This window comes from Glycine soja, chromosome 3 (genome assembly GCF_004193775.1).
Source record: "Glycine soja cultivar W05 chromosome 3, ASM419377v2, whole genome shotgun sequence".
NCBI classification, from domain to species: Eukaryota; Viridiplantae; Streptophyta; class Magnoliopsida; order Fabales; family Fabaceae; genus Glycine; species Glycine soja.
The window spans coordinates 16,789,148-16,814,967 of NC_041004.1; the positions used below are offsets into that span (position 1 = coordinate 16,789,148).

At 30.9% G+C, this 25,820-nt stretch overlaps 1 protein-coding gene across 3 annotated transcripts; it reads right to left on the reverse strand.

The window, feature by feature from the left end:
- Positions 1-891: 891 nt before the first annotated feature.
- On the reverse strand, positions 892-15,454 carry LOC114406210 (isochorismate synthase 2, chloroplastic-like). 3 transcript variants are annotated; one of them, XM_028368852.1, is made up of 15 exons: positions 15,213-15,454; positions 13,890-14,320; positions 10,179-10,296; positions 9,956-10,072; positions 9,582-9,728; positions 9,380-9,454; positions 9,207-9,275; positions 8,799-8,917; positions 8,606-8,663; positions 8,035-8,145; positions 7,780-7,864; positions 3,833-3,930; positions 2,554-2,646; positions 2,024-2,098; positions 892-1,282 (listed from the first exon to the last, which is right to left on the reverse strand). In XM_028368852.1, the coding sequence occupies exons 1-14, from the start codon at positions 15,330-15,332 to the stop codon at positions 2,042-2,044; spliced, it is 1,698 nt and encodes a 565-aa protein (XP_028224653.1). In that variant the 5' UTR covers positions 15,333-15,454; the 3' UTR covers positions 892-1,282; positions 2,024-2,041. The 3 variants fall into 3 exon arrangements, with proteins under 3 accessions (XP_028224653.1, XP_028224654.1, XP_028224655.1); XM_028368853.1 differs by lacking the exons at positions 892-1,282; positions 2,024-2,098; positions 2,554-2,646 and adding an exon at positions 7,365-7,501; XM_028368854.1 differs by lacking the exons at positions 892-1,282; positions 2,024-2,098; positions 2,554-2,646; positions 3,833-3,930 and adding an exon at positions 7,472-7,613.
- Positions 15,455-25,820: the final 10,366 nt, after the last annotated feature.

Consider the following 25,820-nt stretch of genomic DNA (forward strand, 5'->3'; position numbering starts at 1 on the left):
AAAACCAACATTTCCAGATCCAACACCACGACATGATGGATGTCATGAACACAAACTGCCTCGAAAAGCTACGAATGAACGAGGCACTCAGAGGGAAGTCACTGTTGGCGCACCTAGATCCTTAACCTTCATCTACCAAACAACATCATCGTGTCACCCACGACCCACCACCTTCGACCCAAACGGACCACCATTCCTAACCACCACGCCTAAACTGCGCAGCCCCAACAGCACACCTTTTTGCGATATTTTAAGGAAACATTAATACAAAAGTTTAATCTGGGTTTACGGAGAATTTGTTGGTTGGCTAACATACCACAGAATTAAAATGTGGGCTTTACAAATTAATTAAAACATAAAATATAAAAAATAAATGTATGCAAAATTAAATATTGGTCTATTACTGTAGTTTGTTTTTTAAATAGAAAGATCAAAATCATGAGAGAAAAAAGAGAACAAAAATCAAGAATTAAAAATTATAGGAGAATAAAATTATAATTTAACTTGTTTATTATTGTTAATAGTAATATTAGTTGGTTACGAATTAGCTCTATAAACAGAGCACTTAGGTATTGTCATTGCATCTTTTATTTAATCAAATACAGGATGCTTTTCTATGGCACTCCCCTTTTCTATTTTGAATTCTATGGTGTATGCTTGGTGTCACTTGCATTTATCTTCAAGCATTTCATCTGATATTCTGATAATTATTTCTGAATCACTTGAAGACTTGCTTAAAACTCGATGTGGTGGTATGCATTTTGCATCTTGCCTCTCGAAACTTATCTAACACATACAAGATCTTTATATTAAACTTTTATTACATGTCCCTTACTATGCAGTTTTATTTTGTATTTGACAAGCAAAATATCTATTGTGGACATACATGTCTGGTAGTATTTTGAATTTCTTTAATCAAACAAAATACTGCATCGGTGGGTAATTTTTCTGATATGAAAGATAAATAACTTATTGAAGTACTTCAAGTACTCGCAAGCACCTTGATTTAACCCATATGGTGTGCCCAAATACAATTTTACATAATGATGCTTTTGATATACCATAAGAGTAAATCCCTAACACAATACAAGTATTAGGGGAAAAAATTGTATTTAACCCATATACAAATTGACTAGTTTTGTTGAATCTTTTCAAATGAGCCAACAAATCAAACCATATCCTCATAATTACCAAATTTATTAAGCCAGTATATGCCACGCTGACACGACGAGGGTAGGATACCCAAAGGAAATAGCATAATCTCAAACTTCATGTGGCAAAACTGCAAGACCAAGAGAAGAATTAGCAACCAAATTAATGAAATTAGCCTTTTAAAGTTGGGGAAAAGTTAGTATGTTTTTCATACTTGAACGGCAAAATAGTTCAAACTAGATTGTACATATCTTTTTCAATAGAATGAAACATGGTCAATTTAGGGATTGTGCTAGTGGATACAATGAAAACCTTGACTAAGTGCACGTTTGCAGGATTTTTTTCTCTCGATGGAGACAATAATAAGGTTTGAAGTTTGAAGACTTGTGTAAACTACCTTGAACTTCTTATCACTAGGCCGACCAAGTGGGTAGCAAAAATTGCAAGAGTTTTATTTAGAGGAAGTAATTTTTTACTTTTCAAGAGTTCTCCAAAAACAACTATAAAAATTGAGTAATTATTTTCTTTAACTAAGATGAACTAAACGCATTTTTAAATTTATATTTAACATACACTAAAGTCTCATATGCATATGCTTAGGACTATCCAAACCCCAATTCAGCAAAAAAGATAAAAGGACTATCCAAAAGCCAACTCAATAGGATAGCTTTTACACATGTTTGGTTATACAAAAATAAATTAATAAAACAAAAGGTTGCTTTGAGAGAGACAAATTATCCACTCGATCGATTTTATAATCTAATTCAATGCAACGGTTGATATACAAAAAACCATCAATCACCAATCCCTAACACATGCCACTAAAGAACTTAATCAGCATAATTTTTTTCAGTCATTTAACAATGCTAACCGTATCTGTTGATGGAGCTCATTTACAATCTACTTTTTGTCTCCGAAGCAAGTCAAGCTTGAGCAACTTGGTGAACTACAAGACATATCATTCAACATCCATTAGGGCAATGAGTATCTGTAGACTGGTGCACAGAAATCATGTCAAGTAACAAATTCCTTAACAATCTTTTTGTAGAATGCATTAGCTCTAAACAAAAAGGCTACACATGGATTATGGTAGAGTGCTAAAAAGCTACTCTACTTCTACTCCTAATAAAACACTATAAAAGACAAGAGAAAAGCTATAAAGAAGATAAAATAACCACGTTGATTTTTCATTGGTAATTTTTTACACAGTGCATACCTTATTAAATAGGAATTTACAAAGAATATCAATCATACAAGTGACTCAATCTAGTATATTTTAAGAAAATAAAATAACACTAAATATTTAAAAAAATAATATCAAAATTATCTACTCTTAAAAAAACACCCTATTTCGGCCTAGAAAGGTCCATCCTATCAGATTAGATGCATTCACAAACACACCTGAGATGTCTTGAGTTCTAGCTCATCCCACTCCAAGTAAGGATTGCTTCCTTCCACTATCCCTGTCCCAGCATATATAAAAGCACCAAGATCCTACAACCAAAACAGGACAACGTAATGATCGACGGTAAAAAAACAGCATGAGCAAGTTTGTATGTGGTAACTTTTAAAGATTCAAATGCGACTTTTGATATTAATAATGAAACGGCTAAAATCTGTTTATGATCCATAATAAATATTCAAATTTTGTATTTGTTTTTTAATAATTTTTTTTCACTTTTGGTCCTTGATAAAACAAAAAAAATATTTTTTATTTTTGACACTTTTTTAGTCCCTATAAATTCACAAACATTATGTTTGTTGTCTAGTAATTTTTTTCATTCGTTATTAGTTATTTTGAAAAAGACTAATAATAAATAAAAAAAATTATGAGAAAGTAAAAATAAAATTCACTAATTTATCAAGGACAAAAAAATGTTAGGGACCAAAAAATAATTATTGTTTTATTAAAGACTCAATGCAAACAAATAATTTATGAGAGAACAAAAACAACATTTAAATATTTATTAGGAATTTTAACCCTAATGAAATTTATGAATTTCATGGAATATTTCATTGGGTTCTTTCCCTCAATTTTACCAGAGGGACAAAAGGGGGTTTGTTCAAAGCTAGCATATATTTAATTTCAAAAAAAAGAGAAAAAAATTCTCCTCATATGCAAACTGCTCTTGAAACTCAAGGGAAGAAACCTATTCTGAAAGTGGTATTCTTTGTCTCCAAGATGCATATTAATATTAATGCAGATTGCAGGGATATATAAACTAAATCAAATGCTTTTCCTGCTACAGTGTTACTTGAACTGTATAGGGAAAAATGTATTTTTAACTCCTATCCTTTCAATCAAATGTGACCAAGATCCCTATACTTTCATATCAATAAATTTGGTCTTTAAACTTTAAAATTCATGTGGATTCATTCCCTTACTTTCAAGAATGCATCCTGTTTTTAAAGTTAAGAGGGGTTAAATGCGTATATCCACATGTTTTTTTTAAAGATTGTGGAACAAATTCATCAATATGAAAGGAACCTTAACCATGTTTGACTGAAAGTAATAGGGACTAAAACCACATTTTTTCCAGCAATATAATCATCACCCCCTTGATTTATATCAGTTGCCAGAAACATGAATAATTTTGGACTATAGTCAAAATCTTCAGAAAAATCTCATTCTATGCAAACTGAATGTGTGATTTAAAAATCTCCAAATTATTGAGCTAACCTTTTCCACCAATGCTGACCTGATGCCAACCGCAAACTCGCTCTCTCCTCCTCCAAACCAACCAACAGGTCCAGCATACATCCCTCGATCAAATACTTCTGCACATTGTCTTTGAAAGTAAGTAAAGTTTATCCAAAGGAATAGGAGTCATAGCTTTGTGTTGTAAACAGGATTTGAAACATCAAAGAGATAGTTTAATTCTTTTTATTGCCAGTATGTTGTAAATTGAATTTTGCCAACCATGTCAATATTTCAAAATGGTTAAATTACAGCAAAATTCAAACAGCTCTCCACAAAATTAGATGGTGATATTGTAACATAATATCTCATACACAGGATACCGGCCCATTTCCTTTTTTTTTCTTCCTCCCTTTTCTCCTCTTGTATACATATGTTAAAGGTCAATCAGACCATCAATGGCTTGGCAGATCTATTTGAACATATACTACTGACTAGTGATTTGAAGAAATTTCATCATGGGAAGAAAATTTCACCTTTTTTATACAATCAAAAACATGTATCTGAAAATCCACATACAACATCCCACCAATATCACCATAATTGCATTAACTTTTTTTTTTTGTCTTAACCCTTCGATTCATCAGAGAAAATGAACTCTGACTAATCTGAAGTTCGACTAGGAGATAAGTAAAGCTCGACGAAGAATTATTTTTGCCAATAATCGAACTTGAATAATACCCGAACGATTCAACCTTAACTTCAACACATTAACCACTTGTACCCAATCACTTGATTTAATTGCATCAACTTAAGTACACTAATATAATTTTCAGTCATCAAATTCACAAAAATCTAGTATGGAAGCTTTTCAACAGGTACTCGTAGAAGAAAAGAATAATAAAATGAATCCCGGAGGTAAAATGAATCAAATTTCGCACAAGTTAAAATTAACTTAACGCACCTCAACTTTTTAAAAAGATTTTTCATTTAACATCGCCATATACATCTATAAACTTGATAGAGCTTGGACTTAGCATTTAGGCCTTAGATAAGTGTTGATAATAGCGTCTTAAAAATAAAACGCTCTTATAGGCTAGAAACTAACGAAAATTAGGTCTGAATCAGTATATATAACATAATATGAGCAAGTCTCATTTCTGGTTCCATCACACTATGCCCGAATAACATACATATTCCAATTCCACTAAATTTCCAGTCCTTGCATGGACTTTCATGCCTTAGTGCGATGTTCCTCTCATTTCATGCATCCCACTAAAGAATATGACTTTATTATAAATTATTTGACTTCCTTTATTTCCAAAATAAAGATCTAAATGCTCAGGCTAAAAATTCTTTGTAGTGTGTTTGGATGGAGCAATTTAGTAGGAGAATTCATTTTTTCAAGGAATTTAAAACGATTCATGATAAAATAGCTTGTTTGGATAGAGTATTTGAAAGGAGATTTAATTTTTTGTATTTTTATAAATCATTTTGATGGACTAAAATAGTGAAATTTTAAATTCTCTCAAAAAATATAAAATTTGAAATTCTTTTTTCGGAGATGCTCACTCTAACTCACGTTCTTACTCGTGACTCTTTCTCGCTCATCCCTCACAATTACGGATGACCAAAGTTTTTATAGTCGATATCGGCATAAGTTGTTTTTCACTGACGTTGGCCGAGATTTTTTCGGTCAGAATTTTTTTGTATGATGTCAACCAAAGCTATTTTTTGCCGATATCAGTTATGATTTTTTTTAGATGATGTTGGTTAGGGTTATTTTATCACTGACGTCAGTCATGGAAAATTTTTGCTAATGTCAACCAAGGATTTTTTTTGCCGTTGTCATCCAGGTTTTTTCAGTTGATGTTGACCAATCATTTTTTTGGCTAACGTTGACTAGATTTTTTCTACTGACATCAGTCATGATTAACTTCTGAGTAAACACCTGTTAAGGTTTTTCAGCCAACGTCAGCTAGGTTTTTCCAGCCAACATCAGCCAAAACTAATTTTTAGCCAATACCGACTAACGATATTTTTTAGCCGATGTTAGCTAGGATATTTTGGCTAATGTCAACTAGATTTTCTTAGCCGACGCCGGTTATGATTTTTTTGCTGACATCGACTAGGGTTTACTGGCTGACATCAACTAGAGCTATTTTTTAACCACATTTAGTTAGGTTTTTTGGTTGATATTTCCTAGGATTTTTTCTGCTAACACCAGCTAAATATTTTTTACCGACATTAGATATGACTATTTTTAGTTGACATCGACTAGGTTCTTACAGTCGACATCCACTAGAGTTTTTTCTGTCGACATCAGTCAGAGCTACTTTTTAGTCAACATCAGCCAAGGCTATTTTATAGCCGATGTTGGGTAGGGTTTTTTGTCCGACATTGGTCAGGGCTATTTTTTTAACCAACTTTGACTAGGGATTTTTCGGCGACCAATGATGTTTTTCGACCGACATCAGGTAGATTCTATTGATAGGCATCGACCAAGCTATTTTTTAGTCGACATTGGGTAAATTTTTTTGTCAACACCTGCTAGGATTTTTTAGGCCGACATTGGCTAAAAATAGCCTTGGTCAATGTCGTTCGAAAAGACCCTAGCCAGTGTCAGCCAAACAAACCCTAGTCGACGTTGGTAAAAAAAATCTAGTCAACATCAACTGAAAAATAGACTCAACCAACGTTAGCCAAAAAATAGCCCCGCTTGACGTCAGCTGACAAATATTCTCAGCATTCTTAAACAAAAAAAAATCATATTTGATATCGACTGAAAAATAGCCTTGATTGATGTCGGGTTAAAAATATCACTGGTTGTGATCAGACAAAACAACCATAGTTAAAATTATCAATATTTTATATTTATAAATTATTAAAAATTGAAAATATTTTTGAATTTATATTTCAAAATTAGATTGTGTTTATTTTTTATAAAGTTTAATATTAAAATTTCATCTATTTAAAATATAAAATTAAAATTTTGCATATGAAGAAAATTGAATTACTCTATCCAAACAAAGAATTTAAAATGGAATAAAATTGAATTATTTTATCCAAACAAAGCATTTGAAAAATGAAGAAAATTAAAATCAAAACAATTCAAATTCTAGGCATTTCAAATTCCTTGACATTTTGAAATTCCTGATTCAAACACAAGGTTAAAGTGTGTTTGGATAGAAAATTTTAAGTGAGGAAAGTAATTTATCAGAGAATTTAAATTTCTTTAATCTAAAATTCATTGTTTGGATGTTTTTTTATATGAATAATTTAAATTTTTGGAATTTTAAAACAGAATTTTAAACAACTAAAAATATGAAATTTTAATTTTCTTCTGAAATGTTAGAAATTGAAATTCTCTTCTTCATAGAAAAACATTCCAAAATGTTTGCATATTTTATTTATAAACTTGATCTTCTCTTCCACCTGAAAGTTCTCAAAATCTCATTTTCGAACTTACGACTCTTCTCTCACGCCAATGGTCCTCTTCTTCAAGAAACACCATCTGAGCTTGTAAAGCGTCGATCGAGTGCGGGCATAGGATAACACGCAAAACTGCACCCACCAGTTAGGGGAGCAACCGTCACTGCCCATCACACGACGGAGGTGCTCGCTGGTGTGAAGGGCTTGGGTCATGCCTTGCGCCATTGACTGAATGTTGTGGTCGAGTGTGGTAGTGTACGCCGTCGTTTTCCGGTTCCCCTGCGACTCCTCATGCAACATCAGTATTCTTTTCTTTGGAAGCACATCAACCATATCTTATCTTTCTCTTTGCATTCATTTTCTTCCACCTCACAATTTTAATTTTTTTTATCTAAACACAAAATTTTGAAAATAAAAGAATTTCAATTGAAGCATTTGAAATTCTTAGAATTTAAAATTTTTCAGAATTTTTAATTCCCTCGTCCAAACACACTAATGAATAGATAAGAAAATATTTTGATTGGGTAGAAACAATAGTAAATGAAAAGTGGATGTACCTGCATCTGCAATTAAAAGTTGTGCCTCTTCTGTTGGAAACCCACAAACTGCTGGACTCGGGTGAAGAGATGACAAAATTTCAAACTAAAACATCAAAAAGGAAAAAAAAAAAAAAAAAACAGATAAACACCCTAATTATATGGTGATTATTTAATAAATTCTTCAATCTGTCAGGAACTGAAAGTTAGAAATTCATAAGGAATGTCCAGTGAAACTTAAGCATTTGGTACTGAAGTTATATTATGCATGTTTACCTCATCTTCTTCACTTCTTAACCTGCCAGATAATTGAGAATATAAATGTTGAATCCTGGAGAGTTTTCTAATCATTTTCTCTGGCTTGATTACAACCTTTTCACATACTGCCTGATAGAAAACATGAGATAAAAGGTTTATACTCATGATAAAGTTGTTCTAAACAGAATATATGCAAATGCAAAAGTAATATGCAAAATGAAACAACATTTTTGAGTGAGACATCATACAGTTTAGACTTCCAATCTATATTGCTTTGGTCATATGGAAGATAACTTAGCTTCAATGTTTTAATTAGAGAAACTAATACAATTAATCCACCCCTTGTTCTCTGACAGAAAGTGGCTAAAGATATGAGCAGATTCTAAAAGTTCACATCATACAAGCAATCATCATAATCATTTAACTAAAAAAGAATCTCCTCCTTCCGACTTAGCCCTCATTGACCTATGAATATCTAATGGCTTAAGGAAATATTCATTTAGAAACAAAATTAATCATGCAGAGGGAAGTATCTTCTAAACAGATAACCAATCCATGCTAATAATTAAAATTACAAGAATAAACTTACCTCTAATTTTCTTCTTATGGTTTCTCTCACTATAGTAAACTCAATGTCATCCTTTGGACTGTAATGATAAGACAGAAACTTAAACAACAAAAACTGAGAAGCTAGACATAAATGTAAATAGTGGAAATGCCAGGCACCAGGGAAAGTAATAAAGCAACAGTTTTGATCACAGCTCTTAAGTAACAAGTCATACCTGGTAAGTAAGTCAAGTTCGATTTGAAGATCTAGTGCTTGTGATGCTCCTCTAGCACGGGTTCCAGCCAAAGCCTCACTAGTAATGTGGAGACATTTTCTGTGAAATAGTTGCTCTGGCTATTCATCAAGTTCATAAAAATTAAAATGGAAACAGGAGAAAAATGTATCATTGCTGATTCAATTCAGCAAACAATTCTTGAAAAGGTTATCCACCCATTGACTTATAAAAAAATTAAGGTGTTAAACTATATTTGCGAAATGTACTCACTAAATACAAAGTTACTTGTATTTTTAGGTGAAATTCATTTTGCGGGCGTATTAAGGAATGTGTAGCACAAAATAATGACATAAAATGTAATGATATATTGGTAAGAATATATATAAAACCATCGCAATGCACACTTACTGTGTTTCCTATAAATGCTGGTGCATTTGGTGGTTGAAGTAAAAACTGGTAAGCATTTTCACCTTCAACCTGTAATAGTTTTGATGGGGACATAAGAAAATTTGCTACTACATATTATGAAACAAACACTGTTCAATTTGCTAGGAACAAAACAGAAAAGAAGAGTCTAATACCTTTAAGCAAGATAACCATGCAAGAGGATCAATATCAACAGTAGGCACCACCCTAGTGCTACGAGCGAGCACAACCTGAGTTTCAAAGAAACTGTGCTTTCAAATGGACAATTCAAATACAAGTTATGATACAAAAGCAGAAAAGAAAAACTTGGAAGAGAAAACCAATAGACAGAAGAAATGTGTATGAAATATAGGTTACCTTGGTTAGTAAGGAATCATTTTGCCCTATCATCTGCAAAGCTCTATTAACAGCAAGATCCCAGTCTACTTTACTAGGAATGTTCTGGCTGCTTGATATTAAGGTTGGAGGAGTTTGTTTTGGAAACTTCACAATGGAAGAAGAAACCTGAACCACAGAGATATGTGATTAGAACAAAATGCTCTGCTTAATAACTTAAAGGGCAAAACTTACATGCTGTTACTTAGGTACTTTCGGTAATGATTTCCAATCAAAATCGGCATAGTTTCCTAAGGTGAAACTTCAATTTTGATTGGAGAACAATACCAAAAGACTCTAAGGAACTGTGTCTAAGTTTTGTCCTAACTTAAAAGACACAATCTAATAGGCCTCACTTTGCAAAGTGTTTCTTGGAGTGCATTGATCGCATTTTCCCATGACCAAGAAAGATCATTATCCCAGGCAATAGTTATGGTAAGCATTGATCCTCCTTCAAGCTCAATGAACTCAACCTGTCATTTTGTTTTTTGGCTTGGTATCTCTAGCTGCTGATGCTATAAATATTAACACAAACATGGAATAGCAAATTAGTGTTTGGAAAGAAAACAATGTATGCACCTGAGGAATCATGAAGTAGAAAGAACCAAAAGCCAGCCACTCTGATGACACCTTAGCTTTTGCATTGAAACGGATAGCTCCATATGCACGGATTAAAGGGCATCTCTCAGAAAGAAACCTTGAAAGTGAAATGTTTTTCGAAAATCAAAAACTAAAAGAATTTTGAGGTTCTAAACATCACAGTTGATGGAAGGAATTTTGTACAGTAAAACTGCAGATTAGATAGTGTGCAGATCAAGGTTATGGAATTGCAATTCAAATCATAACCTTCCAGCTAATTTTTTTAATTTTGAATCATAAATCATATAGAATTGTAAAATTCAGAAACATACAAAAAAATAATTTGAAATATACAATATTAATGATGCATAATGTTTAATATAACAATTTAACTAGAAAATGACCATAAGCCTCACAAAAGAAAATCATAAGTCATAATTGTTTGAAGCCTCTAATTCTAAAGACGGAAAATAGAACAACAGATAAGTCCAATACAACGCATAAAATGAGTTGGTAACATGTGAAATCTGTTTTAGAAGAATGAAAAGAAAGCATTTGATTCAAATGACTTGAATGATTAAGGGTAGTTTTGACTGTGGAAGAGAAAAAAATGGAAAAGAATTAAAAAAAATATTTGAATTAAAGTAGAAAGGAAAAGGTGCGAGATCTACAAATAATTTTGAAATTTTCTCTCCCTTTTTCTCCTATTTCTTCATAGTCAAACACACAATAAATAAGATGTATTTAGTATAAGCTCTTTCGGTTCCTTTAGATTTAACAATCTAAACTTGTGTAACTTCTCAATTTCTTTGATAAGAAACAGTGTCGCTAAATAACAATAAAAAATAATGACGAATGTTCAATAGTATGATTCGTTTTGGTGATCTAGGCCATGTTTGACATAATTACATAAAAAAAAAAATAGTTACAAGCTAAAAAAATTAACTGATAATTAATAATTAAAAGTTGAAAAATTAACTTATTAAATTATAAATGTTCAATAAGATCAGTTATTCTAACTAAAAATGTAAAATGAAAAAAATAATAATAATATTATTATTTATTGAAAAAAGAATAATAAAAAAAATGGATAAATACATTGTGAATAAAAAAAAAATATAAAAAGTTAGAAGTTAACATTTAAAAAAATGTCACAAGCTATCAAAAAAGTTTATATACCAAAAACTCAAATAAATTTTTCACCTAATAAAAAAAATTAAAAACTAACTAAAATACATTGTCAAACCTAACCTTAGAATTGTACTAATTCACTCATGTAAACTACTCACTCCATTTCAAAATATAAGTCGTTTAAAGTTGTTGCACATGTAATAAGAAAAATAATTAATTTGTTGAATTTCATAAAAACATCAAAGATTTTTCTAATATATCATTTTATGTCAACTTAAATAGTACTCCTACTCGTGTACTCCCACTATACAAAATTCACATTAATAATAACAAATTTCAATACAAACTTGATGGACCAAGATTTTTTACTTCGCCTAACTTCATTGGTGCTACTAGTGGAAATGCAAATGATTTGTGGAATTAATCAATGATATAAATACATGAATAATAAATACTAGTAAGTTAGGAAGAAGAATTTATCAGAATTAAAAAACTCTTCTATTAATTTAATGTATGGAATATTAAATGAGGGTAATTTTGAGATTAAAATAGTATGGATTTTATAAAATGACATATTTTAAAATAACTTTTTTTCTTTAAAACGAATTATATTTAAAACAGAGGATGTAAGATTTAAAGCCATTTACGATTCATCACATGATGCAAATTACTAGCTAATCAAATCATATCCAATCTTTTCAAGCCCAATTTATTGCGAATGCCTTGACAGAGCAGAATGACCAGAATACATCACCAAGTCTAGTCATCCCCTTGGTAATAAATTGAAAAGTCAAATTTTCTTTGGCAGAAGAACTATTTTTCAAATGTAGTAAATGCAGAGTAATGTTAATTGCAGTAAGTCAGTAACTTGCAACTCCTGTGCACCATTCATTTTAATGAATGAAAAGATAGAGAAAGAGAAATAAATGGTGGTGACTAACTGGTGACAGATATTTTTGACAATCTTACTAGTAAATACTAATTTATATTTTATTCTTGTATTAACAGATGCAAAAAAATCATTTCAAATTATTCATTCCTTTTCAAAATTATCTTTCGTTTCTTTCTCCACTAAATTGTTCTCACCTGACAGTAGTTAATGTTTGAAGAAAGTATATTATAATTAATTAAGGATGACATAGCAAAAAATAATGCTCAGCCAATTGGAGGAAGATCTTATAAAAAAATAAACAATAAAATGAAAAGAGTTTTATACATTAAAACGGAGGTAGCAAAATATATTTTAAGTGCTTCAATTTTCAATTAAAATTGATTTTAATCTCAATATTTAAAAATGATTCTATTAATCTTTATATATTTTATAACTGGTATTTTTATGAAACTTAAGATATTACGATGAAGGATTAAATTCACCAATTATAAAAAAAAAATAGGATTAAAATTATTATTTTTAAAATATAAAAATTAAAACCAATTTTAACCGCATTGAGACTTAAAAGTTTTTTTTAACTGATTGAGACTTAAAAGTTAAAACACATTTTATCCTAATTTTTTCCAATTAAACGTTTGATTCTCCCTCTCTATGTCATCTATCAGTACACTAATCAACAGTTCCTAATTTCAACTAAGTCAAACAAATGGGTGTTGCTATAAGGAGCATTAAGTACACATTTAATTATTTATCAAAGTATATAGCTTAATATTTATGAATTTTGTTGATCAAAATCATAGTTAAGAAACCTCATGGATCATTTTTATTAAAGTTTTCTCTCTTAATCATGTTTTTCATTTGAACCCAAAATCTTACATTAGAAATTTAAACTAGGTTCCACACCTACAACTACTTATTGATAATTATTTAACAAAGTATACATCAACTAATATTATTTTAATATAATAAATACATTTTCAATATGGAACTACTTTTTCTTATTTAAATAAGTGATCTTATTAGTGGTTGGTATTTGCCATTACAAACTTATAAAGATTATCTACAAAGCAAATGTTAACAAGCGTAAAATAGTAGTAATTACACTCCTATCTTCCCTTTCAAAACATTCTACTATAATTTTTAATAGAAAAATCTATTTTTATTTTTTATTTTTTTTAGAATTTAATAATTATGCAATGACAAGGTACATAAATTTTATAATGTCATTCAATTATAAATATTGTATATATAATTTTTACATAATTATTATAAAAATAAATAAAATAATCATACTTGATAATTTATGATTAAATGACACTGCAATTCAATCTTTCAAGTTTTAACCATTGTAGTAACATATCTTTTACTCATTTGCTCTCTAACTATAGACCTTTATTTCGAAATTTGTATTTTTCTTTTTATAAGATTTTTTTCCTAATTTTTAGATACATTAATTATTTTTTTTCTCCATATCCTTATTTAATTATTTTTTTTTTCAAACATTAATAAGAAACAATTAAGTGAAATAAAGAAATAAGAAAATGATAATTTTAAAATAATAGTACAAATAATTGAAAATTTTAATGTAATTACTCTTCTTAATTAGCCTGAATTAAATGAAAAAAATCTTTTAATTAGGAATGGAAGAGTAACATCTTAATTTTTTGCAAAGATCCAAAATCAATTACCTTCTTATAGATATCCAATCCCAGTAGGAAAATGGATGTGGCTGGGAAAAGAAAACAGCTGAACCAACCCCAGCAACACTGACCAACTTTTCTTCACCATTAATGCAGCAGGGACTACTGCACTGTTTCCTTCCAAAGAAGAAGCAGCGAGGAAGCAGAAGATGGTTCTGCGAATGGAGCCAATCAATGGCTTCAACTTGCTCTTCAATTGGAACCTGCACCCTTACAATGCCCGAAGAGGTACCAAACAGAGCATCCGATTTAAGCTCCGAAATGGCCATGTTGAGGCTGTACATAGCCATTGCAGGTGATGCAACTGCTGCCAAGGTTCTGGTTTCTATGGTCCCAACAGGGTTGTTCCTTGTTCTTGCATGTTGGTGTTGTCCCTCTCTGCAACCGTTCATTGAAAGGTAGCATCTATGATGGGGTCTCTAAACAAAGAAAAAAATAAGACAACATAGGATTAATCAGTTTTAGTGTGTTGTTACAAGATATCTTGTGTTGCTAGGACGGTTATTTTTTATATAGATTATTTGCTTACAAACAAAAATGTGTGGTTTGTTCATTGAAATATAGCATTCCAATGGTATCAATTACAATAAAGTGAATTATCCAATTTTTTTAGACGAAGATTAATAATTAACAAAAGTTAATGAATATTATGTACTAATAATATGATTAAAATTAAAAAAACAGCATCCCAATCACATAAGTTTGTCAAAACATAAACATAGGTAACATTTGTATCGGAATATAATTTCACATTCTATGACATTCTAAAAAATATCAGAAGTAAAGACGGGAGTTAAAAAAAAATTTAACTCATACATCACTATATTTTATTTAAGCAACTGAAAACCCTTTCACTCAAAATATTATTTTTGGGTAAATTCAAAAGGGTGTTTGAATATTTTTCTTAAAAATAACTTTTCACCTTCCGGTTATAATATCATTTTCTCACCCCTTCATGGAGAGAGCAGAAATGAAATAAAACGTAATATTACTAATTTATCCGTAATCAACCGTACTCAATAATAAATTTTCAAAACTCATAACAAACATAAAAATATCACATTCCTTAAGTTTACATTTCTGGAAATAAACTTTTAACACGTGGAAGAAACAACTCTAAAGATTCATTTTTTTTATTGTTGTCATAAGACATGTGTGTTTGGGTTGTGGAGAACAAAGTTTTCCAAATCCCCCATTTGAATAATAATATGGCAAAAAGAAAGTTTTTGATATTGGATTACACTCCAATCCAAATTCTAAAAACAAAGATAAGAAACATAGGTAAGACATTATAGTAGTTTGGTACATTACATGATAGTGGAGGAAGTACATGGATTGCTGTCCCTTGGAACCAAGAGGTACGAGGATGTTGCTGCATTTTTTGGTGTCGTAGAAATGAGTGAGCCACTTGTGAACCGTGGCCATTGCCATGAATGAGTTTATGAGTGAGGGAGCATGAGAGAGAGAGAGAGAGACGGAGTGAGTTTAAAAGAGAAGAAAAGGAAGAAAAAATGGTGGCTTGTACTGTGGAAACAAAAGTGAAGGGGATAGGAAGGAAATAATGATGATATGGTTTGGTGGGGGTGGATGGGTTTGTACTATAGAATGCCTCACTTGATTTCCTTTGGACTGTAGTGTGTAACACGTGATACAGGAACTTTTCCCCCTTAGCTGCTCAAGTAGGAGAAAAGAAATATAATTGACATTTTTGGCTGATTTGTTTAAATTTTTATTAAAACATAAAATAATACTTTAAAAAATGTTTTTTTTAATAAATAGATAGAACTTTTTTCTAAAATAAGTAAAAAAAAATATTTTTTTAAACAAAAACAGTTTAAATAAACATACTAAGAAAACAAAAAAAATTGTTATTTTTATCAAAATAAATATTTTTTAAGAAATAAGTTTGAATAAACTCACCTTTTATTTTCTTGTTTTGTTTAAGAAACTACACATTTTTTTCTCTTGTAATACTTATATTGCTAAAATACATTTTTAGTTGATTATTATTCAATTATATGTGTTTGATCTTTTATTTTTTTTTAAAAAATAATTTAATTATTTATATTTTAAAAGTGAATTAAAATAGTCATTTCAAAATCATGATCACTTTTGGATTTTGAGACGTAAAATGTACCTCATCATATTGTCTTACATGGAATTCAATTGATGCTCGAATAAAAAAAAAAAGCAATAAACATAATCATGTAAAAAGTGAATCTTTTGAAAAAAAAATTAATATTAAATTTTTCAATTTTTAGTTGCTAGTTAGATTCACTTATCATACTATTTTCAACAAGTTTATAGACTTTTATTGTTAGAACATCAGCTGGGTTCCATTTATGTAGGTGAATTGTAACGTCCTAAATTTTGAGTCCTAGAAATAAATCGTGAAGAAACTCATTTTAAGATCATGCTATTTTATTATATTAAATTAATTTATTAGAGATTAGGTATTATTGTTGTTAATATTATTGTTTTCATTATTATCCTTATTATCGTTGTATATTCATTTATTACATTGTTGCATTATTGTTGTTAGTGCTAAAAATCAATATTTAGATTGGGTTCTTATAATTATAACACTTGAAAATTGTTTAAGTTTTGTGTTTTAGTTTTATGATAAAAATCCTAGATAGATTGCATCATATCATGAGTTATATTTGATCATTTGAGATTTGTTAGGTGAAAAGTTTGTCAAAAAAATTATAATTTATCTTTACACCTTAGAAATCAAAATTGACTTTTATCTTGCATTATGTTGGGTAGAAAGATGTGAAAATGATGAAAGAGAGTTGTTAGATAAGTAAGAAAAGAAAAGAAAAAAAAAAGAATTTAATGGTTAACCAATTTTCCATTTTACCCCTAACACAATCTTAAATATTTTGTCGTCTTTTGTAATATGAAAGCTTTTTTATATAAATCAAAGGCAAATATCGATTATACCATTTGCATAAACAATTATTTCTCTTGTTTAACTTTTTATTCAATTTAAGGCATATAATCGATTATGTAAATGGTAGAATTGATCACACAGTGTGTGTTTGAATACTCTTCAAAATTATGGTAAAACTTGATGAGGTTAGTCAAACTTGATTTTAACTAAATTTTGTATGTTTAGATTGCATTCAAAATCATAATAGACCATGGTAAGGTGGTAAAAAGTCAAACTTGATTTGCGCGTTTCAAAATCAATTTTGTTATTATCTACCAAACACACACATAATCAATTATGTGTTTAGCATAATTGATTATGTTTCACATTTGCAACTTGTTTTGATGCTTCAATGGACACGGGATGCAACAAGTTTTAGGAGGAGCTTCGAAGTTAATTTGAAATTAAGAAAATTTGATTCCTCCAATGTTGGTTTTACTGTTCAATTCACAGTATTTCATCTCTTTTTGTGATAAAAGATAAACTGTGTGAGGCTCACCAATTTTTAAAACCTTTCGACTTACTTTCACTCATTACAAATTACTCTGACTTCTTTCATTCATTTTCGCTGCATTTCAGCCTTTCCCCTCTTTCATCCACTGGTTCCAAACACAACATTGGAGAAAATCAAGCCTAAAATATGTCACTTCATCATGAAAAATACTTTAAATTTCACGTTAGGCAAAATAACTTCATTCACTTCATCATATTGATAGGGGTCTGATGGCCAAGCAACACATACCTTTTGCAGCATTAATCCTTTATAGATCAAGAAATTTATGAGCATTTTCAATATAAATGAAATTATGTTTAAAGCAACGTCTACAATATTGGTTACAGTTACATGGTACTTTATATATCTCGTAAATATCTAGATATTTTAGAAGTTATGTTGGAAAAGGGTCTAGCTCGTACCACAAACCCAGAGAAACCACTTATTTATGTATTCATTGCTTTAGTCAGAACCAGAGCAATCAACTGATTTGCGCGTGTTTGGAATGGTGTTTGAAACGTACCTATTTTCACTTCAGTTTGTGTCCCTTTCCTGTTGGTCCAAGCTAAAGGGAATAACTTCACTTCTGACGCATTTTTTTCACGTCCATGCCAAAACGTGTTACCAGGCACGCCTTGAATTCGTCAAGTCGTGAACCGAACCAAATTATGTTTCAAGTTCAAACTTCAAATGCTAACCAATTCAATTATAATTTTGGATGATTCAACAAGAATTTTAGCACATTGAACCAATGCTTTAGATGACTAGTTTTGTCCATAAATTACTCGATTATTAATAGTAGAGTATGTTTGATACAGTTATGATACTAGACAAGGAAAACAACTATTAGAAGTCTAATATTGAGTAAAATAAAATACTTTGCATGGTACTTAAGTTTCAAGCCTCTCCCACAGGACTAGTCTTTTTGGATTGAGTTCTCAACTTATGCTTAAGTCTTAACAATCTATGTTTTCATTGAGATTGAGAGTAAAGTAAGGGAAAGAACTACTTATAAGTTGGATTAAGATGCAACCCAAGTATGTGAGTGAAGCCATCAAAGGAAAAAAAGCTATCATCAGGTCAATGTCGATAGATTGAAAGTCGTAGTAGACATTGACCCTTAAAGAGGGTGACAATATTAGGAATTGTACATTGAGTTGAATAAACTAGTTAATTATAGGTTTAAATGTTTTTATTCCTAATAAATATTCAATTTTTACATTTAATCTCTAATAAATTTTTATTTTGCGTTGAATCTCTAATAAAACAACAATTTTGTTATTGATCATTGATCTTTTGTTTTAATCTCTAATAAATTAGTAAATTTTGGGTTTATTCCCTAATAAATTAGTGAATTTTGTTTTAGTCTCGACTAATCACAAATGAATTTTTTTTATCAAGGGATAAATACAAAATTCATTAATTTATCAGAGTTTAACAAAATGTCAAGAATCAAAAACAAAATTATTGTTTTATTAGCGACTTAACACAAAACAAAAATTTATTAAGAAACAAATGTAAAAATTAAATATTTATTAAAAATCAAAAATATATTTAAGCCTTGATTATACGATGATTAAATCTTCCTATTTTATATTTTTAAGGATTTTTTCCGGCTTTATTACACAATTTTTAATTAAACTAGCATGATACTTGTGCCTCTACATGTGTGACTCGTGTGTCTTCACATGTTTTTTTAGAAAAATAAATAATTAAATACATATTTAATTTATTAATTTCATTGCTATTAAAGGAATTAATGTTTAAAGGAATCGATGTTTTGTATATAATAATATAATGTTATAAGATAAATTGATCTAATAAAGACATGTGAATGGATCAAAGTATTGTAATTTAGCGCACAAATTAAAACCAAAAATTATAATAATTAAAGTCTAAAAGGTATTTTAATCTTATCCAAATTCGTAATTATTTGAAACAAAAAAAATGTATAAGTGATGATTGTGGATAGGCATGACAACAGGGTAAGATGGGAACGAACATGTCATTCCACATCCTCATCCTCACTCAATAGAATTTAAACCAAAAAAATAAAATAAGTAAAAGACTAAAAGATATTTTAATCATATATGTTGGGAAACTATTTAAATTTGTAATTTCAAATCGCTAAGATATTGTTTAGATTTTAAAAAAAAAGATATTGTCTTATTCTAGGATGTTCTTTAGAATTAAAGACATATTCTATAAATTAGAGATTTATTTCCTCTTTTAAGATTATGATACTAGGTTATATGTATAGAGATTCTTAAGATGGAAAGAATTATCCTGAAGAGGAGGTCACCACCCTAGGTGACAAAAAGGGTCACGTTGAAGAAAGATTTACAAGTTTCCTAAAAATTTATTGTGAGGAGATTGTGGATCCAGAGATGAAAGTGTGAATCACGTTAAACAAATTTGTGATCATTTTCTATTTTGTTTACAGTTTTATCTCTTGTTCTTGGTTGTGTATTTTTGAGTAATAAAAATATGAGTGTGTTTTTTCCCCCAACAATACCCAAATTTGTAATTATTTAAGACCAAAAAAATGTATAACAAGTGATTGTGAATATGCATGACAATGGAGTAGAGCAGGCATGAATATTTTGTTTCTCATCTTCGTCCTCACTCTCCTCCCTACCCCTGATCTATGTCGGAATAAAATTTTGTACCCACCTTTGTTTGTGTTTGGGGTTCGGTATATTCGTTCTGTTCCCATTCTTATGCACTAAAAATGGTTACTACTTTAAAATAATATGTTTGTAAATATTTTTCTCCAATTTTAAAATTAAAACTAATTTTAGATGTGATCAAATGGAATAAGACATGCACTTGTGTGAAATACTCTTTTTTTTTGTAACCATGGTATTGGTATGAAATTGTTCCCACTGAAACCATTAGCAAATCTTCATCAAGGATCTTAAGCGCAACAAGGTGAGTATTCCCCTCCCAAAAATAATTTATTCTATATCCGAGGACTAACCAGAATTCGAACCTAGACCGCTTGATTAAGGGACACAAACTACTACTAGTTATGTCAACTGTTGTTAGTCACTTGTGTGAAATACTCAGAGAACTTTATCGTCCATAATGATTTTGAACATAATTATTTTCTGTGAATGATATTCGTGATTTCTATCATAAATTAGTTTGTAATGAAAATATATTTAATAAATTATTGCTAAACATAAAATCAAAATTAAATAAACTATAAATTAGATTTAAATTAATTTAATATAAAAATCTTAATCTTATTATAATATTAATAATAAAGATTTTTTTGATATAAAATGATAAAGATTTTATCTCGTAAGTATAAATATAAAAGAGAAAAAAGATATAAAAAAGGAAGAGAGACAGAAGTTAGAAAGAAAGAAAAGAAAAATTAAAAAGGAAGAGAAACAAAAGTTAAAAGAAAGAGAAATTTTGGAGGAATTTTTTTATGAGAAAGTGACATGTTTGCCCATCAAACATTCTTTTAATATAAGTAATAGATTTAATTTCTTCTCTAGAGGAAGAAAAAGGAGGGAAGAAAGGTTGACACAATGATTTAGTTGAGCAGAACAATAAGGATTTTTTTTATAAAAAAAAAAAATAAATAGTGAGACCCATGTGTACAAAAGTCCTCCCTAAACTGAGAGGAGGCAAGCAAAAATTTGCATTATTTACTTGTTTGATCGTGTTGCCCTTTAAAAATGCATTCAGATGCCACTGCTTGTCTTCTTCCTCTCTCTCTCTTGAAAAAGTATCTTTGTATCCAACAAAGAGCAAACTAGTATTTTTATTCCTATCAACATCTTTAATTTAAATATTTTTTCTCTATTTCTCTTCAGTCAAATTATTTTTATTTATACTTCATTTCTCTTTTTTCTTCTTCTTTTATCTTCTCATATATTCTCTTTCACTCCCTCATTTTCCATTCACAACCAAACACTACATGAAAGTGTGTAACACTGATAAATTGATACCTGAAAGATTAAAAATTTAAATTTAGTTCCTGAATGCGCAAAATGTGTGATAAATTGGTAATGTCGCTAACTCATCTCCATTAACCTTAATGTTTAGGCCCACGTGGCACCTTTGATGATGTTGAGCTAGCTGAAAGTTGTCATGTATCATTCACATGATTGTCACGTGTCTAAAAGATGACTTCCTAATTTAGTCTATGAACTTAACAATTTATTGTCATTTTAGTTCATAAATTTAATCACTTACGAATATTTTGATCCATGGACTTATCTGGGTACTATCATTTTGATTCCTAAAAGCACTTTCAAATTTTCAATTAAGTCTCATATTGGACGTAAATTATTAGCATATGCATATTACCATTCCCTCACTCTCATTCTTTATCCCTTATATTTTTTACATTTCTCTTACGAATTTCGTCGTTTAAATTATACTATAAATATTAAACAAATTTATGAATGATTAGATAGCATTAGTTTGTGACTAAATCCAAGACATTGTTAACAAGATTATATAAGGTTCCAACCTTTTACCCAATATAAAGTTATATCTTATATATTACGAATGTGTAAAATGCTAGATTAATTATTTAATTAATTTATTTTATAGAATAACATTAAGTCATTAACCACGAAAAACAGTTTTAAAAAACTTGAGAATCACAAAAGGAAGAAAAATGAAAGTGTTAGAATCATTTACTTACATATTCTTTCGATGGAGCAAGTGTAATACATCTTGCCCCTAATTTTTTTTAGCCTTTGCAGTTTTCACATTATTATTCAAGTGTTCAGTATTAGAGGACTTGAGTGGACATGACCTTTTGGTGGATGAATGAGGTGTAAATGGAAGAGGTGACATAGGATCCATGCAAGAATTTGCCCCATGATTGACGATCAAAGTAAAAGAATCGAGCATCTAATGGAGTGAATTAAGTTCAAAACTAAAATGATAACAACTTATTAAATTGAAATACTAAATTAAAAAGTCAACTTTTAAACATGTAGATGACACGTGATAATCACGTGAATGACATGTGACAAATATCAACCACTACAACATCAATAGATGTGCCACATAGGTACATACGTTAAGATTAAAAAAGTGAGCTATCGACATAACTAAATTTGATTTTTTCAACTTTCAACAACCAAATTATCAGCGCCATACACTTGATAATTGTTATGCATACGTAAATTGTGTATTTAAATAACATAGCAATTACCTAATTTTGCTCTCTTCTATTGCTTCTTTTGTATATAAACATTAAGAATTTAACTTCTTCGGAGTTTTTATCCAATAGATGCTAAAATTAGTAAATTTATACTATTTTTTGTGATATACTTTTTGTAGAGATACAACTAAAGGCATGGAAGAGAATTAAAGAGCTAGAGAATCACGCTTAGCACGACAGCCTCACTCAGTGTGTTAGGACCGTTAAGTGTGACAATCTCGCTTAGCGCAAGAAGCCACATGGGAAGTCAGCTGTCACGTATAAGTGCGCTTAGCGCCTGGTGCACGCTTAGCACGGGGTCACTTAAGCCAACTGGACTTTTTGCACCGCGCTCAGTGTGCTATCTCACTTAGCGCATAGTCAATGTCAAGAAAAGCATGTTTGTGCTGCGTTTTAAGAGAAAAAAGGAGGAAACATGGCATTATTCATTCATTCATTCTATTGGGCAGCAGAGAGTGAGAGCTAAGGCACGACCCATTGGAGGGAACCATTCATTTGGAGTATTCCATCTCCATTCATCTCCATCTTCCTGTATTTTCTTCCATTTCCTTTACCCTTTTTTTGTATTTGTAAGTCTTTCATGGCAATGAGAGGTTAAACCTCCCATTGTTGGAAGCTCCACAACCAAACACTCTTGATGTAATTATTCTAACTATCTATTTAATATTATTTCAATATTATTGTCTCTTTTCTATGCTTATTATCATGTTTATGGCTTGATCACCCATGCTCATGTAGTGTTATAAGATTTAGGCATTAGAAAATGTTTTTTTCTTAAGAAATTGAAAAGAACATCTAGGTTATCCATCTTTAGGGATAGAATGGTGTTACTTAGCCTAAAGTATGCATCTCTTTTCATAATGCAATTTGTCTTATTTATCTCTTAAGGGATTAAGAGTGAAATTTGGTAAGTTAGACTCTTCCATATGAGGAATCATGACTAGAGTATGCAAGTGGAGTAGGTAATAACTGAAAAAAAAAATATTAAATAGATAAAAATCATTAATGTTGCATTAAGACTAGTTTTGGTAGGTTGAGCACCCAGCATACTCGTAATTCTGCATCAATTGTCACTTCACTTCTTCGAGTGTTTGTTTTCTCACCCTTGCACATGCTAGCTTTGTAGTTTAATTTATGTTGAATTTACATTTATGTGTCATCATGTTACAAGTATTCAATTCAATTCATTAATGCTTAAAATTGGACATATATAAACCCTAAGTACAGTCAAAGTCTTTGTGAACTCGACACTCGATCTTACCGTTTTAAATTACTACTTGGAAAAATTGGTATACTTGCTAAGGAGTTAACAAGTTTTTGGCACCGTTGTTGGAGACTTTTCCCCTTGTACTCGGTAGTTTACATATCCTAATTTTACGCAATCATTCTTTATTCTTTAATTCTTTATCTTAATTTTGTTTTGTATTTAATTCTTTGACCTTGTTGACTTGTTCTGTAGTTGCTTTCCTTCTTGTATGCGAGGTAAAATTTCGGAGGACGACCTTGTTCCATTAAATTTGGAGATTGAGGCAACCTATAGGAGAAACAACGCTTTAAGGAGAAGAAGAGAGCAATAAGAGAGACAAGTAAATCAAGGGGAAAGAGGAGCCTCATCCTCTACATCATCTTCAACATTTCTTATGGTCTTTGAGGAACCAATGGTGTCCAATCCACAACACATCTTTGAGGAGCCCTTAATGGCAGAAGACCTACCACCGAGAGTAACTCTAAAGGACTAGTCTAGCTCCTCACCACCATAGTATTTCACCAGTATTGCACGGCCGAAAGTTCAAGCGGCTAATACTTCATATCCACATTCCCTCATTCACTTGATTTAAGGAAACCTCTTCCATGGTCTGCCAAATGAAGATTCGTATACTTATTTGGCTACTTACATAGAGATATGTAATACAGTAAAGATAGCAGAGGTTCTGGAAGATGCCATTCGCCTTAATTTGTTCCCTTTTTCCTTGGTCAGTGAAGCAAAAAGATGGCTTCATTCATTCAAGGGAAACAATTTGAGAACTTGGAAGGAGGTGGTTGAGAAGTTTTTGAAGAAGTATTTCTTGGAATCCAAAACCGCCGAGGGGGAAGGTAGAGATTTCCTCATTTCACCAATTCCCTGATGAGCCATTGAGTGAAGCTTTGGACCACTTCCGTGGTCTACTTCGAATGACTCCTACTCATGGGTTTAGTGAGCCGATTCAGCTAAACATATTTATTGATGGCCCACGACCCCATTCTAAGCAACTCCTTGATGACTCTGCTAGTGAAAAGATTAAATTGAATACCCCTGATGAAGCTATGGAACTTATAGAGAATATGGCAACCAGTGATCACGCCATTCTCTGTGATAGAGCTTATTCGCCCGTGAAGAAGAGTCTTCTTGAGCTCACGTCTCAAGATGCATTGTTGGTTCAAAATAAACTCTTAGCCAAGCAAATTGGGACCCTCAAAGAGGCATTGAACAAACTTCCTCAACAGTTGCATTCTGTGCAACCTGCTTCATCCTCTATGATGCAAGTTGGGGGATGTACCTTGTGTGGTGGAGCTCATGAGTCAAGCATGTGCATGACTCAAGAGAATGCATCTAAAGAGGTCAACTACATGGTCAACCCAAACCACCAAGGGTATCACCATGTGGGGGAACTCTGGTTATCATCAGGGACGCAATTTCTCTTAAAATCAAGGCCAAGGTTGGAGGTCCCATCTTGGAAACAACTTCAACAAAGACCAGGAGGTTCTTCCAATCGACCCTAACTTGTATGAGAGAGCCACCAAGTTGAGGGACATTATGACTCAGTTCATGCAAGTCTCTATTTCCAATCATAAGAGCATCAAGTCAGCCATTAAGAATCTGGAGGTGTAGGTGGGCCAACTTGCTAAGCAATTGGCTGAGAAATCCACTTGGAACTCTATGGCGAACACACAAAAGAACCCAAAGGAGGAATGTAAGGTGGTGCTCACAAAGAGCAAGAGGAAGGAGAGCCTTGAAAAAGAAGAAAGAGTTGAGGGAGTAGTGGAGGATGTGAGTGATGAAGAAGTAGAGGATGAGAGAAAAGAGAAAGAGGCTGACAATAAAGAGAAAGAATTGAGAGATGAGAAAAATGAAAAAGAAAAAAATAGGTATAAGGAGAATGGTGGAAGTTGACTCGACACTCGGTCTTACCGTAAATTATTACTTGGACAAATTAGTATACTTGCCAAGGAGTTAACAAGACTTTCAAAAATCAAAATGAATATTTACCCAAGAAAATAATTTTGATTTTTCTATTTATTAAAAAAGAAAGAAAA

What these genes read in the sequence shown, in the direction of transcription:
- LOC114406210 (XM_028368852.1), bottom strand. Translation starts at nt 15,332, where the DNA reads ATGGCAATGGCCACGGTTCACAAGTGGCTCACTCATTTCTACGACACC. An exon ending in GAACTTGACTTACTTACCAG is followed by an intron (nt 8,664 to 8,798) that starts GTATGACTTGTT and finishes TTATCATTACAG; the next exon opens with TCCAAAGGATGACATTGAGT. An exon ending in TAGAACTCAAGACATCTCAG is followed by an intron (nt 2,099 to 2,553) that starts GTGTGTTTGTGA and finishes TATGTCTTGTAG; the next exon opens with TTCACCAAGTTGCTCAAGCT.